This window comes from Penicillium macrosclerotiorum, assembly GCF_028827735.1.
Source record: "Penicillium macrosclerotiorum strain IBT 26536 chromosome Unknown utg000002l_segment0_segment0, whole genome shotgun sequence".
NCBI lineage: Eukaryota > Fungi > Ascomycota > Eurotiomycetes > Eurotiales > Aspergillaceae > Penicillium > Penicillium macrosclerotiorum.
The window spans coordinates 175,353-192,106 of NW_026643082.1; the positions used below are offsets into that span (position 1 = coordinate 175,353).

General features: G+C 49.0%; 8 protein-coding genes across 8 annotated transcripts; 2 read left to right on the forward strand and 6 right to left on the reverse strand.

The window, feature by feature from the left end:
• Positions 1 to 1,102: 1,102 nt before the first annotated feature.
• On the reverse strand, positions 1,103 to 2,613 carry N7462_001220 (amidohydrolase; the record flags this gene model as incomplete). Its single annotated transcript, XM_057072946.1, has 3 exons — positions 1,103 to 1,874; positions 1,938 to 2,182; positions 2,242 to 2,613. 3 exons carry the CDS (start codon positions 2,611 to 2,613, stop codon positions 1,103 to 1,105), a joined length of 1,389 nt encoding a protein of 462 aa, XP_056936587.1.
• Positions 2,614 to 3,132: 519 nt separating this feature from the next.
• On the reverse strand, positions 3,133 to 4,233 carry N7462_001221 (glycoside hydrolase family 88/105 protein; the record flags this gene model as incomplete). Its single annotated transcript, XM_057072947.1, has 1 exon — positions 3,133 to 4,233. The coding sequence occupies one exon, from the start codon at positions 4,231 to 4,233 to the stop codon at positions 3,133 to 3,135; it is 1,101 nt and encodes a 366-aa protein (XP_056936588.1).
• A 1,054-nt stretch (positions 4,234 to 5,287) lies between these two features.
• On the forward strand, positions 5,288 to 7,249 carry N7462_001222 (uncharacterized protein; the record flags this gene model as incomplete). Its single annotated transcript, XM_057072948.1, has 6 exons — positions 5,288 to 5,461; positions 5,543 to 5,737; positions 5,814 to 6,610; positions 6,670 to 6,768; positions 6,834 to 6,946; positions 7,008 to 7,249. 6 exons carry the CDS (start codon positions 5,288 to 5,290, stop codon positions 7,247 to 7,249), a joined length of 1,620 nt encoding a protein of 539 aa, XP_056936589.1.
• A 230-nt stretch (positions 7,250 to 7,479) lies between these two features.
• On the reverse strand, positions 7,480 to 9,440 carry N7462_001223 (fungal specific transcription factor domain-containing protein; the record flags this gene model as incomplete). The annotated part of the gene is made up of 5 exons (XM_057072949.1): positions 7,480 to 7,530; positions 7,584 to 8,227; positions 8,307 to 8,886; positions 8,941 to 8,972; positions 9,026 to 9,440. The coding sequence occupies 5 exons, from the start codon at positions 9,438 to 9,440 to the stop codon at positions 7,480 to 7,482; spliced, it is 1,722 nt and encodes a 573-aa protein (XP_056936590.1).
• A 655-nt stretch (positions 9,441 to 10,095) lies between these two features.
• Positions 10,096 to 11,164, forward strand: N7462_001224 (Short-chain dehydrogenase/reductase SDR; the record flags this gene model as incomplete). Its single annotated transcript, XM_057072950.1, has 2 exons — positions 10,096 to 10,985; positions 11,053 to 11,164. The coding sequence occupies 2 exons, from the start codon at positions 10,096 to 10,098 to the stop codon at positions 11,162 to 11,164; spliced, it is 1,002 nt and encodes a 333-aa protein (XP_056936591.1).
• A 213-nt stretch (positions 11,165 to 11,377) lies between these two features.
• On the reverse strand, positions 11,378 to 12,541 carry N7462_001225 (uncharacterized protein; the record flags this gene model as incomplete). Its single annotated transcript, XM_057072951.1, has 1 exon — positions 11,378 to 12,541. The coding sequence occupies one exon, from the start codon at positions 12,539 to 12,541 to the stop codon at positions 11,378 to 11,380; it is 1,164 nt and encodes a 387-aa protein (XP_056936592.1).
• Positions 12,542 to 13,270: 729 nt separating this feature from the next.
• On the reverse strand, positions 13,271 to 13,731 carry N7462_001226 (FAD-dependent oxidoreductase; the record flags this gene model as incomplete). Its single annotated transcript, XM_057072952.1, has 2 exons — positions 13,271 to 13,560; positions 13,656 to 13,731. 2 exons carry the CDS (start codon positions 13,729 to 13,731, stop codon positions 13,271 to 13,273), a joined length of 366 nt encoding a protein of 121 aa, XP_056936593.1.
• Positions 13,732 to 13,870: 139 nt separating this feature from the next.
• Positions 13,871 to 15,639, reverse strand: N7462_001227 (uncharacterized protein; the record flags this gene model as incomplete). The annotated part of the gene is made up of 5 exons (XM_057072953.1): positions 13,871 to 14,036; positions 14,106 to 14,262; positions 14,328 to 14,682; positions 14,765 to 14,856; positions 15,606 to 15,639. 5 exons carry the CDS (start codon positions 15,637 to 15,639, stop codon positions 13,871 to 13,873), a joined length of 804 nt encoding a protein of 267 aa, XP_056936594.1.
• Between the last annotated feature and the right edge of the window lie 1,115 nt (positions 15,640 to 16,754).

Here is a 16,754-nt window from a genome sequence, read left to right on the forward strand (position 1 = left end):
TAGAGGAGCCTATCACCTCTAATCGTCTCGTTCGGACTGCGCCTGGGACGCCATGCCGATCAGACTAAATCTGTTTGCGGGTCCGCGTTGTCGAAGCTCAACACCTGCCAACAAACCAACAACACGTTGATCCTGTGTATAATCCACATTGCATTACCCCGGGCGAGACAACTTGCAGACCATTGGATTCCTGTCGGGCTGAGTGGACTGTCAATTGGCTGAGAGGTGAGTGAGTGGAGTGGAGTATGGCCAAGGCAAACTTTTGCGGATGCGGGGTGACGCGCGGGATTCGCGGGATTTGCAAGGTAAATAACAGCAGACAAACCGCCTGATTTCCAACCCGCTGAAACTATATCTTTGCTTTTGTCGCATCAGAGCTTCAGCTCAGCTGAGGATCCACCTCAGATTCGCTTATCCGGGTCCCAATCCCGGCATGTACGACGTAACGGACCGCTAGGCCGGCACTTGGAAGGTCTCGCGACATGGGAGGACTCAAACTCAGTATATTATGTTTGACATAGTTGGCCCGATAGACAATCATAGGACTGCTCCCTACCTAGGATACATCGTGAGTAATGTCTGTCGTCGAATTGGCGGTACCGAGCGGGTCGTGTAGGAAACGCAATGCCGATTGATGAAGGACGGAAGGTACAGTATACTCACCCTAGACGTATGCATAGATTATCATAACTGAAAGCCATGAGACTGCGTGCCGCTTTGCATCGTCAGTAAATCAGAGGGATTGACAAAAGCTCGGGCATCGTCCAAATCTACATCGATGGAGAGTAGATGTCGTCGTCCCCATTTACGTACTTTGCCCCTGTAGTCGCTGTGGACCACTCAACCCAGGTTCACCAGGGAAACAATGTAAGGAAGCAGCGAAGTATTGCAGAAGGGGGTATCAATGCCATTGCGATGTTAGAAAAAACTAAAAATACAGGAAGGAATGGCTATGTGCTCGCCAATGGCTCCTCCAAAAGCAGTTCAGGAGAAATATCTCCGAGTCCCGGCTCCAACGCGCCTAGCTAGAGAAACCTGATCGACCCGACAAACCGGGAGACCAAGCCTCAATAGAAGGGATGGAGCGGCATTTGAGTAGAATTTACTCGATTGGCCAGCGGCCATTCATCTTGCTGGACAGACCAGCTCTCTCCACCACTTCACGGCTGCGCTTCTTCGCTTCCGCGACAATCTCCCCCTCGTCCATCGTGAGAAGCTCTCCGTTCTGGACCAGTATTTTGCCATCCACCACCACTACATCGACATCACGACCTGTTGCGGTATACACAACGGCACTGGTCGCGTTGAACCAGGGCTGAGTATGAATGCCCCGGACGTCGATCGCTACAAAATCAGCCTTCTTCCCCACCTCGAGGCTGCCAATGCGATCCTGCAACCCCAGAGCTTTAGCGCCATTGATAGTGGCCATTTCCAGCACTGACTCGGCTGGGACTGCCGTAGGATCGTACGAAATGCTCTTATGGATGATCGCAGCCAGTTTCATTTCCTGCAGCAGATCGCAGGTATTATTGCAAGGGGCGCCATCGGTACCGAGACCGATATTCACACCGGCTTTCTGGAGGTCCGGCACGCGGCAAATTCCCGACGCTAGTTTAGCGTTCGAGGTGGGACAATGTGCGACGTGGGTCCCTGACGCCGCGAGGGTCTGAATGTCCGAATCATCCAGATGAACCATGTGCACAAGAACCGTGCTCGGGCTGAGCAGGCCCACCGACTGGCAGTATGACATGGGCGTGTGCGACACGGAGGCGAAGAACTCGCGGTCGGCCTTGACCTCAGCACAGTGCATGGTCACGGGAATGTTCTTTTCACGCGAGAGGGCAGTCATTTCTTTGTACAATGCGTCGGAAACACTACGATGAATGGGTTTAGATACGGTAGATGACCCTCTATCAGGGAACTTTGGGATGACTTACCCGCCAGGAGTTCTCGCTCCAAACCACACACGGATGCGGTCGTTCGCCGCACCGTTCCACTTCTCCCACATCTTCAGGGTCCCAAGGAGCGAAGTCTCGCGGTTTTCAACCAGACCAGGGTGCATGGCCCATGCATCATCTTTGGCATATTTGGCGATGTCCATGACGATTTTACCCAGACAGCCACGAATGCCAGACTCCTCAACGGCCCTTGCAAGGCCGTCGAAACCATAACGATCGGCGAACTGAAAAAGAGGTCAGCCTTCGTGACAGATTGAACTAATAATGGTCGACTCCCACGTACCATGCTTTCCAGGAAGCAAGTGGTGCCTGACTTGAGCATTTCGCCAATACTTAGCCGTGCCGCAGCATAGCCGTCGGCCTCGGTAAAGTTCCCCTGGAGGACCCAGATTCTCTCGCACAGCCATGACACCAGCTCGAGGTCATCCGCAGTCCCACGCAGCAGAGTCTGTGCAGTGTGCATGTGGGTGGAGATAAGTCCGGGGATAACAATGCGACCGGACAGATCCAGCTCCTCTTCCTCGGGGTAGCGCTCTTTTAACAGGGCTGCCTTGCCAATGTCGGCGATGGTATCCCCCTGCACACGGATGGCTCCGTCCTCGATGATACGACGGGAGCCATCGACAGTGATGACCGTAGCATGCGTGTACAGCATGGTGGATCACGATGGGGTCGAATTGCGGTGTTGGGGGCCTAGATAAAATGAAGCGTCAGCGTGCGATCTATGCTCAAAGCCTGCAGGTACTCAAAGATGAGATCCGAAGGACTAGCCCACTAAAATCCGGGGGTTGCGGACGCTTTTAATCACTGCGCTGTCACCCCTCTCTGCGTGACGATCCGTCACGATCCAGACAACTTGGAGGAGGCGGAGACCGCCGATGCCCCGCGACGGGCAGCGCGGACGATAAGATAAGGCCGGAGATGAACGCGGGGCTTGACACATCAAGGAAGGTATAGACGGAGTCGACGGATTGGCCGTGATGAGGAGGGCTTGATACCTCTGAATGAAAAGTTATTCTTATCAGGAAGTCGAATACAGGAAAAAGAGTGATGGAGGTGCTTTCCGGTTCTCGGTATCTTCATTTGAATTTCTATTCGCAATTGCTGTCTTTATGTACACCTATCCATCCGGTCTATTGGCATGAACACATTAATATAATCAGGTCGCAGAGGGCTACAGGTAAGTCCGCAGATATTCTCCGAGGGCCATAATTGCCATGGCTTGACCATAAGGCATCGAAGTGAGAGGGATATCTTTGTAGAACTGGAGACAGTCGCCCATGCCAGTGCCAAAGCTGGTGTTTTGGAGCTCGCCCGTGCTATCGATGTCCTTGAGAACGGAGGCGATGGCCTTTTCAGCAACGGGACGGTACTGAGAACCAATATAGCGTTTTCGCACGGCCTTCAATATTCCGTAGGCAAAGCCGGCCGTGGCCGAGGCCTCGAGGTACGAGTCTGGGTGGTCGAGGAGCGTGTGCCACCCACCCGACGCTGACTGGACTCGCTCCAGGGCCTCACATTGGGCTTCAAGAGTCTCAATCAAGTGCAAGCGAATCGGGTCGGTAGGCTCCAGGTCCAGGAGCTCAATAATTTCAGGAATAACGATGGTCACCCAGCTGTTGCCGCGGGCCCAGCGAGCATCCGCGAAGTTGTGACCGCCGTCCTCAAAGGTCCAGCCGTGGAAGAAGAGACCCGTCTTGGTGTCAAACAGATATTTGATGTGCGTGAGGAACTGCTTCTTGGCCTCCGCGATGTAGTGCGGTCGATTCAGAAGCTTGCCAATCTTGGCCAGCGGCATCACCGTCATCATCAACGTATCATCCCAAAGCTGCTGGTAGTTTTCGGTGATGTAGGTAATGTGCTGCATGCCGCCATACTTGGTCCGGGGCAGCTCGTACATGGCCCATTCGGCCCAAGCGTCCAACCAGGGGAGATAGGTGGCATTGCCGGTCTTCTCATAAACATAGGCCAGGGTGAGGAACGGGGCCATGGTATTGATGTTCTTGGTGGTGCCCTCAACGAATCGTGCCGCGAACCAGTCCTCGATGATCTTCAACAATCTCGCATCGCCTGTCATCTCATAGTACTTCCACACGCCATACAGACCAATGCCGTGCGTCCATTCCCAGCCATGCCAAGACTTGGTGTCGATAATGCGACCGTCAGGCAGTGGCAACAGGAACCGGCCGGTCTCATCCTTGATGTTGACAAGATTGTCAATCAGCAAGTTGACGGCTTGGTGGATTTCAGGCGCGGGTGGTCGGGAGGAAGCCATGATGAAGATGCGAGAATATGAAGATAGGAGGAGTATGCGAACAGGTTCACCGGAGAAGGTTGAGGCGATGGGGAGATAAGACTCCGGAAGGCGTTTGACCGAGTAATGAGGGCGTTTGGGGAGGAAGGTTTATCGGGCACGGCAATGCCACTCGATCAGTCGCTACGATTCACAACTCGACTTTGGTGTTTTTTTTTTCTTTGCTGACAGCCAAGAGGTCCGAACTCGAAAGGTGCTGGTGGTCATCTTCGTCTCGTGTGTTCTGGCGTACCCAATATGTACTGGCCGGGGGGTTCCCCCGCGCATGATTTGCGGAAGAACTCTAGCGACCCCTCGATCCGTCGCTCCACGTTTCCCCCGGCCAAGCCTGTATTCGGGCTATCACCAGCCGAGTCATCCCCAGACAATCATAAGCGAGATCCACCATCGCGCTGCATCTCGGACATGGGGGAGGTTCTGCAAATGCGATGGTGGAGGATCACCGAACTCTCATTCGAGGAGATGGGCATCGCTTGGTTGAAACCGATCAGACATCCTTATTCACCTCATTCCTCCTGTTTCTTCGTTGATTTCTGGTTCAGGGCCTCTGTCCTTCGTGGGGGCGACGTGGGCCGATTTCGGGTGAAACTACCCCGGTTCGTGGGGGAACAAGCTTAACCCCTCAAAGTCTGACTTCCCCCGACCCGCCGCGTGCTCAAAGTGGTCAAAGTTTAGATACCCCAACGCCCAAATATCGGTCTCCGCTCTGCCAAGAAACCCCGGGAAAGACAGGCTGGGCACCGACGATTGGACTATCGGTTGACTGTCGGTTAATTCCGTCGGATTAGGCGACGTTGGCTGATTTGACCGTGGTCTGCACTGGTCAGCGGACGGCACTTAGGAGTCTTGGCCCACTACTCTCGTAAACAGTAAGGAAGAGAGTGAGAATGAACCCCCTGTTAAAAGGACTGCTCCGTCCTGGTGCTCGGGGTTTCTGGTCTCTCATCGTGCCCTTCCCACCCGTGATATCGTACTCCTGATCCGCGGGAAAGCGCGTTATAAAAGGCCCTTCACAATGGCTCCTCGTGAGCGAAAATCATCGGAGATTGAGACTGAGACAGTCCAGCAGCAGTCCCTTGAAATGAGTAACACAAAAATCCAGAAGGACATCGCGCACGTTGAGCGGGTTCTGTTCCCACCCGATGAGCTACAGAAAGAAGACATGGATTATGACCGAGTTGATAAGGAGGTATGCGCTGAACCCAATAGCATCATCATCCGAGCGCAATGATTCATAGTCCATAGCTAAAGGCGATGGCCAACCCCATAGATTCAAATGTACGCTGGCCGCGGTCAGATTGAGATTGACGCCGCGGAAAACAAGCGTCTTAAGCGCATGATCGACCGCCGTGTCTTGGCTGTCATGATTGTCACCTATTTCCTCCAAGCCCTCGATAAGGGAACACTGTCATTTTCTTCCATCATGGGAATCAAACAGGATGCCCACCTGGAAGGTGGACAGAAGGTTCGTGCTTCGCGTTGCCTCCGGATCGTCATGGAGAAAGCACATTGATTTGCTAACGCTTGGGTCTTTTGTTCAGTATTCCTGGCTGACCACCTGTATTTACATCGCCGTGCTGATTGTCGAGTACCCAACCAACTGGATTATCCAGCGGGTTCCCATCGCCAAGTACTTGGGTATCAACATCTGCCTTTGGGGTATGATCTTAGCCCTACATTCAGCCTGCCATAACTTCACAGGTCTAGTGATTGTGCGAAGTCTACTCGGTATTTTTGAAGCCGTGTGTCAGCCGACCTTTGTGCTGCTATCCTCGATGTGGTACAAGCGTGAGGAACAGGCGGAGACGGTAACCTTCTGGTACATGATGAACGGAGCCCAACAGATCGTCGGTGGCCTTCTGGCCTACTGCTTTACCTTGATTGGAAGCGATAAGGTTCTCAAGTCATGGCAAGCTTTGTTTTTGACCTACGGCTGCTTATCCGTGCTCTGGGGCCTGTTCGTCATCTGGTGGATGCCCGATTCGCCCATGCGTGCGAAGTGTTTCACCGAAGAGGACAAGCATAAGATGGTTGAGCGTCTACGTTCTAACCAGACGGGTATCCAAAACAGGGAATTCCGTGCTTACCAGATGTGGGAGGCTTTCCGCGACCCCCAGACCTGGTGCTATTGCAGTATCCAGTTCTTTACGACCCTTCCAACCAGTGGCCTGGGTGCGTTTGCTAATATTATCTTCACGAGCTTCAAGTTCACTACTCTACAAAGCCAGCTGCTCGCCATGGTATTGGGATTCTACATCATTTGCATCCTGCTCTCCTCCGCTTGGCTAGTCAAAAAGTACCAGCAAAACTTGCTAGTCATGCTAGGATTTATTATCCCGTAAGCATTGCGGTATATACTAAGGGATGAATCATTGTTCGCTAATCATGAACTTGCAGATCATATATTGGAACTATAGTTCTGATGACTGTTCCAAACACTACACTAGCCACAAAGGTTGGCTTGCTTATCTCTTATTACATATGCCTCAGTTTCTGGTAGGTGATATACCTGCACTATATGATGAAGATCGTATATACTTACACTGGACTTCAAATTTAAGGTCGAGTCAGACCCTGGCACTGTCCATGGTATCTCGCAATATTGCCGGACAAACGAAGAAAGCCACTGTTGTTGCCGCAACCTTTGTATCATGGGCAGCTGGAAACGCTATTGGTAGGTTCTTCGCTCTATAACCCCAAAAATCATATTAGATATTAAGAAGACATTGAAACAGGCCCCCAGGTGTTCCTGGACCGGGATGCCCCTCGGTATCACATTGCCTGGAGTGTCCATCTCGCCTGTTATGCCTGCATGACCGTGGCGGTGATTTTCTTGCGATTCTATCTCATCCGCCAGAACAAGAGGAAGGACGAAATGGTTGCCGCTGCTGGTCTAAGCGCTGCGGACCCGAACCTTGTCCACGCCTTTGAGGATAAGACTGACCAGGAGAACCTGAACTTCCGTTATGTATACTAGAAATTGACTGACAGAAGCCTTCCATTTTGAATATAATCGCAACAGGCAGGGTAGTACTATATCCGCGCCATCTTGTCTTTTACAATGGGCTTGATTAAGCAAGCATGATTCGCGGCCTTTGTCGCTTCACTGGTGCACCCAATTCGACAATATTGTAGTTGACGACTATAGCAAACCCCATAACATTCATGCTGAATAGGGCGTTTGTATTTAAACTTAAAGAGTACTATTCATTCGAATGGGGCTTTCCCAGGGTTTTGCAAAAGTTGATCGAGCAATGACTGATTAGTTAGCAAGACAACAGGCGGCCGCAAAGGAAATAAGCTATACTTACCCAGTCTAGAGACTCAGGGTCATCAATAATATCAGACATAGCTTCAATATACGGAAGCTCAAATTCGGGAACACAGTGCGACTCCTTATTCGTCGTTTGGGAATTTCGATTGCCACCCAATTGAACCTCCTTGACCCTTTGGATCATCAAGTCCAATGTGAGTGCCGCAAGACGTGACTGTGGAGAGTCATCGCCAGCCCACAGCTGGTGAGATAGTACAAGTGCCTGTAACTTCCTCGATATTGAAATTTCTTCATTGCCTCTCTCCGGAGACTCAATTCGTATGGAAAGATCAAGGCATACAATCATCGCTGCTAACAGAAAATCATGAATAGTCAGTGAAGTGACCATCCAGCGATCTTCATGAAGGCGGCCACCAGGGACAGTTGCTTGGTGGATGTCTACCTGGCGAGCTAGAATATCCAAAGCTGCTTCGAGACAAAATGTTCGAGACAATTCAAATGCCAAGTTATGGGGTTCATGTCGCAGAAAGCGCCGGTGAAGAACAACAATACCCTTAAGATAGAGTAGTTCTATGGTACATCGTTCCAATATGATGTCAGATGAGTCCATAAACGATTCACTGATATTTCTCCGACGGAAGGTTTCAGGAATCTTTTGATATGTCTCTTTCATTTCACAATCTAGTGCCAGAGTCTCCTCATATCCCGGGGAAGAGAGAGTTAGTATGCGCAACAATCTTCTTAAAAACACCCATAATACCAGACTTGACAATCGCGTAGAGAATCGGTGTAACATCCGTGGAAGGCCTCGAAGGTGGCAGACTTTCCAGACCAACGGTGATGTCACTGTCATATAGATTTCTCGGTGGTTGGGTGTCACAGAATTCCGTCGGAATCATACTGGGAAGACCCATTTGGAATGACCCTAAGGCATCGATCTGAAAAATATGCAACCAGGTGCGTCGTCGCATCTCACCATCTAATTCTGAGATGCGAGAAGCCCCACTAGGGTCTCTATGGTAACCCATTCGAAATGCCAGGCGAATTAACGTACCAAACTCAAGCCATAGTTGGCTGTTGGTGCAATTTTGGGTCATGAAGCGGCTTTGGAGATACAAGAGCAATGCTTCCACTGCATTTTCTCTTGCACTGGCGTAGTTTGCAGATATGAGGCACTGGGCTGTCATTTTTTGAAGAGAACCTATAGAGGGTATTTGCTGGGAAGAGTCTCTTTGGGAATTTGGCTTGTTTCGTAATATTATCGACATGCTCAAGATAGCAAGCATCAGAGAAAGCCACGCAAGGCTAGTGTTGCCAGGAGAGGTCCAAAAGTTTTGGTACTATATTCCGGGTTAATATCTGCAGCGAACCCGCTAACGACCTTTGACTCCTACCTCAGTGCGGAACGTTCCGTAATGCACGATTCCTTGGAAGTTTCTCATCAGATAAGATCTAAGCTTCTGTAAGCATATTACATACCAAGAACCATGAATCGTGAATTAAAATATTGAGATAGTAGCATATCGCAAGTAGTCTGTGAAGGAAGAAAGCTTATAACATCATCGATCGTCAAAGTATGGTCCAACGACAACCCCAAAGCAAGGTCTGATTCCAATCCTAGAGGATCCTGTTCACTTGCTGCCTCTGTAGGTGGAAACAAGCCATTCGAAGGTAGCTCTGAACGTATATCTTTGATATCCTGTAGGATGGACAACCAGTGGCTCGGCTCCACATAGGCGGCCTCACCATGCTGGTCATCGAGAAACCGAGGTGTTTCCCTTTCAGGTGCGCTTTTCATGTTCAGCTTCCAAGAGCGATCATCTGAGTTCGATCCCGGATGTGATGTCTGAGAAATTTCTCCCTTATCACCAGAAGAGTTAAAGATAGGTTGCATTCCTGCCTCCGTAAATAAGGTAAATAAATCCTCAATTCGCCTGAGTCGTTCATTTAGACTGCCTTGGCTTGAACTTTTTGGTTTGTGCCGTTCAGAATTACTTGCATAATGACATGTACCTTCTTGCTTCCGCCTGACACAAGAATCACATGGCAGCTGTTTGTCGCATCTCGATCTATGACTTGGTTATGAAGGTGGTTCCAACGACAAGATTCGAATAGATGTACGTACTTTCGAGTTCGACAAGGCTCGCAGGAGACCGGTGGTCTATTCCTTTTTTCCACCCTTCGCGATTGCATATCCATCACTTCCTTTCTTACAAGCACTATGGTTGAATAGGTTCATGGAATATTAGAGCGAACTCATAACCGACCGAGCTGTGGAACGCCCGGATGTCGTAGGAGTTAAAACGGAGCGGAGGCAACGGAGCGGGGTTATTATGTCCGCTCGGATGGACCCACTTATTGTTGAATAGATCACAACACATAGATGGCTTGGGTCATTCCCGCACAGCGGAGTTAATATCTCCCTATGGATGTAATCAACTTAAATGCACATATAAATGGCAGGCCTCAAAATCTTCTCATGCTCTGAATTATCTCCATTACTTACTCCTATGACAAGTTCCAATCTATCGCACGGTCTCACGTTCAAAATGGCGTCCTTTTCTACTATGAAAAGCATGGTATCGATCCTATATTCGAATATATTCGTGAACCTCCCCATACCAGAGGGCAATTTGAGTGACTGGACTATTATTGTATCCGGGTCTAACCAAGGTCTTGGATATGAAGCCAGCAAACATTTACTTCGTCTCGGTGTACATCGCCTCATCATGGCCGTCAGAAACTGCAAAAAGGGCGATTCTGCGCGACTGCAACTGTTGAAAGCCACCGGTCGTGAAGACAGCTCGATTGAAGTTTGGGAGCTTGACATGGATAGTTCTCTCTCAGTCCATAAATTTGCACAGCGTGCAGCCACTCTCCCCCGTCTCGATGCGCTCTTGGCGAATGCTGGCCTGGCAACAACTAGCTTCAGCTTGGTGGAAGAAAATGAACGAACAATCACAGTCAATGTGGTGAACACATTTTTACTGATTGGTTTATTGTTGCCTAAACTGCGAGAGTCTGCCGCAAAATTCGGTATTACTCCGCGAATCTCTATTGTGAATTCGGCTTTGCACAATTTTGTCTCATTACAAGAATTTGACAGTCATAATGATGGGGGAATTTTTGCTCATCTGAATAGCAAAGAAAGTGCTAATATGGCTGGGCGATATCCTTTGTCAAAGATGTTGGTCCTCTTTGGGGTTAGGGCATTAGCTGACCGATTGAAAGAGAGCAAGGAGCCATTGGTGATTGTCAACTCACCGAATCCCAGCTGGTGCAAATCTGAATTGATGCGTGAGAACAGCAGTACAGGATACCGCTTGGCACAGTGTCTGTTAGCTCGTAGTACCGAGCATGGAAGCCGGGCTTTAGTTCATGGAATTCTCTCGGGCAAGGAGAGTAATGGCCAATATCTTGATAACTGTCGAGTGAAAAGGTTGGCTCCCTTCTTCGTCAAGAGTCTCTACTATGCACCTTTCAAGAATATAGCTAATTTTATCCAGTCCGTCTCCTCTTGTGACAACCGCCAAAGGTTCACAAGTACAGGAAGCCTTTTTCCATGAGCTGTTTGAGAAACTCGAACACCAATCACAAGGCATTAGCCAAGTACTTTAGGGCACTGTGAACTAAATATCAAATGAAGTGGTTTATTTGGATAAAAATGTACTAAATATATATGATAATAGAAAATTCTCAAGCTATTCACAGATAACAATGTACCAAGATAGCATTTTGGAGCTGAGAGGTGATATTTGAATGGAGATAATATTTTAAAAGAGCTTATAGATATGTTACATGAGGAGATTGTGTCTCTTATGAAAGTTTTTATCACCATCGATTGTCGACTGGCCGCAGCACACTGATCTCTGGTTCAACGGGCATGGCGTCGAGTTGGATTCCACGACGGCGAGCTGCGTCATAGATGGGCTGACAAGCCACCCGGGCTTGATAAAGTAACGCTGCAGGAGCTCTGTGTTCCTTTTTGGTAGGTGGTTCCCCGTGCTCCTGATAATCAAGATCTAAGACGAAGGCCAGGTTCTGTAACTTCGGGAGGAATTTTTTGGACCCAAAAAGCTGGACCCAGGCAGGCCAATGCGTTGATCGACACAATGAGGCTGGGCCACGGAAATGCAGGGTTTTTAAGTTCGGCGGTAGGATCAGATGCAGAGTTGGAAGGTACTCTGGGTCTTCAAATACTTCTCCAACCGTCAAATTCAGTGTTTCCAGATTACTCAGCTGTGGCAAGATCTCTCGAAAGGCATTTTCATGAGTATAATTGAAATCCAAGCCTCTGGTGGACCGAATACGCAAAGAGCGAAGGTTGTTCACAAGATGAGGGAGAGACATAGTCATACGATTGAAAGTATCGATCGCATCATTTTCCCAAATTTCCAAAGATTTCATATTGAAAGGGCCTTCTGGAGCCTCTTTTATGGTTCGTTCGAGGTCAGACATGTGTCGATTCATGTAGTTGGAGACAAGCTCAGGCAGATAGGTTATTTCAAGCTGCCTTTCATCTGGAGTGCCTTCATTCACTGTGATAATATTCCTCTTGGCTTCCCCACGGCCAATAGCGGCTTTATGTTCATTGTTTAGTTCATTACTAGTTGGGCCTTCGAAACGGAGGCCAGATGTGAAGAAGAGACTCAGATGCGAGACCAAGCCTGCCTGGACATGGTGGGATTGAAGTAACTCGGATACTGAATCACTCAGCTGGAGTCGCTCTAAAGGCCAGTGGAGGGGCATCTTCTTGTCATTTAGCTGTTCGTCAAACCCGGCTATCAACTCCAAATTCTGGATGTTGGAGAAATGAGAGCCGAGAATCCCCCATTCCGTGTCTGATGGGGTGTTTTTTTCCACTCGTAAGAAAGTCGCATTATGCGGGATCAATTCCAGTTGCTCTTCAAGTTTGCGTCGATGGTCTGGCTCTTGCTCATAGTTGGCTCCCTCGACCTCAACAACCACGGGTGAACAGGGGACCAAGTGGGCCATGGTGGAGACGGACTGGGCAATATGTGGGTGGAAAGAACATCTGATCTGCATGCTCTCCGCGTCTAATGGAAGTGAGGATGCATTCAATTGCAAACATTTCAGAACGGTGGCGGCAACGTTTGAAGGGATTGAGTTTGATAAATAGGACGATAATGGAGCACCCAAACGGGCTGAAGAAGCGCCGCGTTCGTGCAGTTTGTTCGAGCCTCGGGATTGCCTTGCGCGACGCGATATGACATAGCGGACAGCACCCTGAAGACAATGCATCGGTGGCGGTAGCTCGAAATCACTTGACAAGCCTTTATTAGGTAGCCTGTGGGGAAAGATTGGATGAATAACCAGTTTGGCCTATGTGCTGCTTGGAATATTGATAGCGGAGTGAAAGGGGAGGATGTTTACTTTTCGTCTGGGACATAGCGGGCGACCGGAAAAAGAAAGGGCCGACAGCAGAGCCGCATCGAGGGGTATTTATGAAGGTATTTGTGAAGGCTAAAGGAGTTTGGAGCGAGAGCAAACAAGTTGAATGAAGATTCAATAGATTCATCAAATAGATTTGTGGGTTTCACACCATACCACTAACTACAGCAATCCCGCACTGCCTCTATTCACTTTATTTTGAGCCCGACGATCCCACTCCCGATCTATCTCTTTCTCGGCATCATATCTATCAAGGTGTTACAGGAGGGATGAAAAAAGGAGGCGTAGTGTTAGGACTAAGAAAGGCAAAACTCACGCATAACACCACATCTGTGTCGCAGGATCACTCCATTGATTTGGACTGTGGGAGAAAGGCCGATTCTCAACCTCCGGTCGCATGGCAGCATCGCGGGCCTGCTGAAGAGGACCATCGGCGAAATGCCACAGCTTCCCATTCAGAAGACTAGCCTCCTGCATTTTACTTGCTCTTTCCACTCGTACGCTTTCAAACACGGAGAGAGCCAGTGGAATCTGCGTTGTTGATTTGATCTTACTCAGGCTCTGGGCGAGAGCAACTCCATCTTCAACGGCAATGGCAGCCCCTGCAAGGAGAGACGAAAGAAAAAAAAATTATCTGTCAATACAAGAAACTGGCTGTTCTCTGGGTATACAATTAATTGAGAGTCAATATTCATACCTTGGGACATATAGGGAAGCATGGCGTGGGCAGCATCGCCGAGCACAACTAGCTTTCCGGAGATCCATCGATTCATGATTGAACCACTGAAAAGTGGCCATTTGAGTGTCTTGTCGATCATTTGAATAATTTTGGACAATCTAATTGTTTTGTTTTTTTTTAATCAAACAAGCGGTCCTCTAAATTTCAAATAGATGGGAATTCGGTGGAAGAACTCACACTGGATCCCATCCTTCAAATTCTTTCCGCATATTGGCAAGGGTCTCTTCTTCAGTCTGGTTCCAGCCGGTCCCATCAGAGTCATCGGGATGTGACAGGACCATGTTGAAGGATTTTCCGGCTCCAATCACATAAGTCATGACATGTCTATTATCTCCGAGCCTGAAAGGACCATTTGTTGGTCGACGCAAACCAAAATACCGGAACTCCGCTGGAGTATTAATAGCTTACCAGAGATTAAATGCCGGCTGATCCAGTATCCAAGCCACATCTGAGTCTGCTTTCATGCGCTCAATATCTACCACTGCACGGTACGCAGCAAATCCCGTCCTTTGGGGTGGGTGATTGGCTCCTCCCAGAACTACTTGCCGAGCAGCGGAGTTGACTCCTAGCAAAATTATTAGCGAGATGTGCACGTTGGATACTGTCTTTCGTTTGTACGAGGTGATATACCATCAGCAGCGACCACCAGATCCGCCGAAACGGTTGATTTGTCTGTAAGGGTGATACTCGGCGTATCCACATCGTAGGAAACAACTTTAGATGCCAGATTCACAGTCACCCCTAAATCCATAGCCAATTCATGCATAGCTTCATGAAAATGGGCTCGGTGGATGACCCAGTAGGGTGCATCAAACTGCTCTCGAAATTGTGAATCGAGCCTCGTCCGGCCAATGACATCGCCAGTCTGCCAACGACGCATCAGAATACTTTCTGGTTCGTTGACATACTTTTCTAAGTAGGGACTCAGGCCGAGTTGTAGCAATAGTCTAGTTGAATTCGGAGGAATTTGGATGCCGGCACCCACCTGGATAAATCATTCATGTTAATCTCTATCTTGAATTTTAGAGGTAACTTGCATCCCGTATCACTCCATAGTGTAGTCCTACCTCGGCTAGTCGATGGGCCTGCTCGTAAATGGTGACTCGGTGCTGTTTTCGTGCGAGCGCGATGGCGGTCGCTAGACCACCGAGGCCGGCTCCTACGATAATCACATTTAGGTGGCCCACTTCCGACGTAGCAGCCTTTTCAGATGGACCATCCGTTTGAATGTGTCGTAGAAAATGTAAGCAGCTGCTAGGATAGCTTGGAATCTATGCGACTTTGTTCAGCAGTGATAAATATACGCAACTTCCTTTGCGAAGGCGTCTACGTCTGCAATAGAAGCCATTTGGACGGTAAAAACAAGACGGGGCTCACTTTGAGTGTTTCGGTGTCGCAATGGTGTTCAGGGTGGATAATTGTCATATTTTTCCACAAGAAGCACGATTATTCGCGGGTTTTCCCAGAGCCGAATAAGTTTCAGATGGATGAAAAAGATATATACCAAATTATCCAATTACTGCCGTGTGTCGTAAAATGAGGCTTTCTTAGGCGCCCCAGTAGAGTTTGCGAGGATAAAGAATCAACCGCCAGATTTCTGGCTGGCTCAGGCTCTAGCCCTAATTATATATCGAATTATTGATTGACACTTGGTCCAATAACAGTGGGGTAGCGTGGGGGGAAGAGAAAGAGAGACACAGGAGAGTGTGGGGAAAGCGTCACAACAATAAATTTGAAATCCGGGGCCAGTGCAAACTGGGTTTAGTGCAGATTTAGATAGGTATGCAGAAGTACGGAGCTGAGCAGCCATCAGAACTGACTTTCACGGGGAAGCTAGCACTAGTACGCTCTATGCTGCTGACTGTTCGAGTGCATGGGTGGATTTGGTTCGTCCATTTCACCTATTACGCAAGTTGACGCGTCTTAGAGAGTCCTCTAGCATATTACTGCTCTTTGCCTCTTCATTTTTCATTTTCTTGGAAGGGGGCACCTGATACACAATTATACACACCAGTCAAGCCTCCAACCCTAATTTCCAAAGGAGCAAATGCACAGAGCAGAGCGATGAGAAGCGGAGCGTATCATTTTTCATCATAATCAGTTTATGGCCTTGCCGTATATGTATGTATACTCGAAACAAAATACTGTGCCCGCTATTCGACTTGAGTTACAAGTTATGTCGACTCGTCCACGCGACTTGGATGCATTCCTGTGCGCGGTGCCGTTCTCGCCGATCCCTGCCATTTTGAGTTTCGAAGTATTCAATCATCAGTATTGATGGCTCTACCAACTGTGCCTTTTTAAGGCTTTCATTCTCGCAAACACCACTTACATAGCACATTTCCCTTAGACCCCTTCACCCCGATTGCGATCACCAAGTTCCATTCGTCACTCCCCATCCCTCGGGCAAAACTCCGGTAATGTAACCATGAACCCGGGCACGCGGTCTGAGTGGTGCGTGGCTCTATGCATGTTGTACGACAGTTCTCCACTTGTCCGGTGATCGTTGCTTAGCAAGGGACCAGAGGGACTCAATTTTCCAACAAGTCGCTCACACATGCACCCATTCATGTACATCCTGCATCAAGGGTGAGCGGCAATCATTCCATCCAGCCAGTCAGGATGGGCCAGGACTACGCAAATAGGGCGCCCAGTCCACAAATAAATTATCCATCGCTACTCTCCATCCCTGCCAGGGACAATGAGCATTGACATCGTAGTTCCACGCACCTTCCTACTCCCCCAAGCCACAAATAATCTGGATTATAATACTTTCCACTCCAGTGAGACAGTGGCAGTTTTGGATGGTGTTCCTTGTTGCATCGGGTTGGAGTGGCATATGTAAGTGCGCTCTATGTATTACCGCCATATATTCATCAGCAGCGTTATTTGCATTATGGTCCAACGCATTGTGCTTTGAACTCCCAATAGACGCAAAAATAGCATGAAAGGGCCATCTGGCTGTCTGCTGCATGGATACTTTTTCAACCTTGCATCCTTCTTCCTGCCCCCTGCCCGCCTCTTCCATTCTTGCCTTCGTGCTGGCAACGGCAGGGT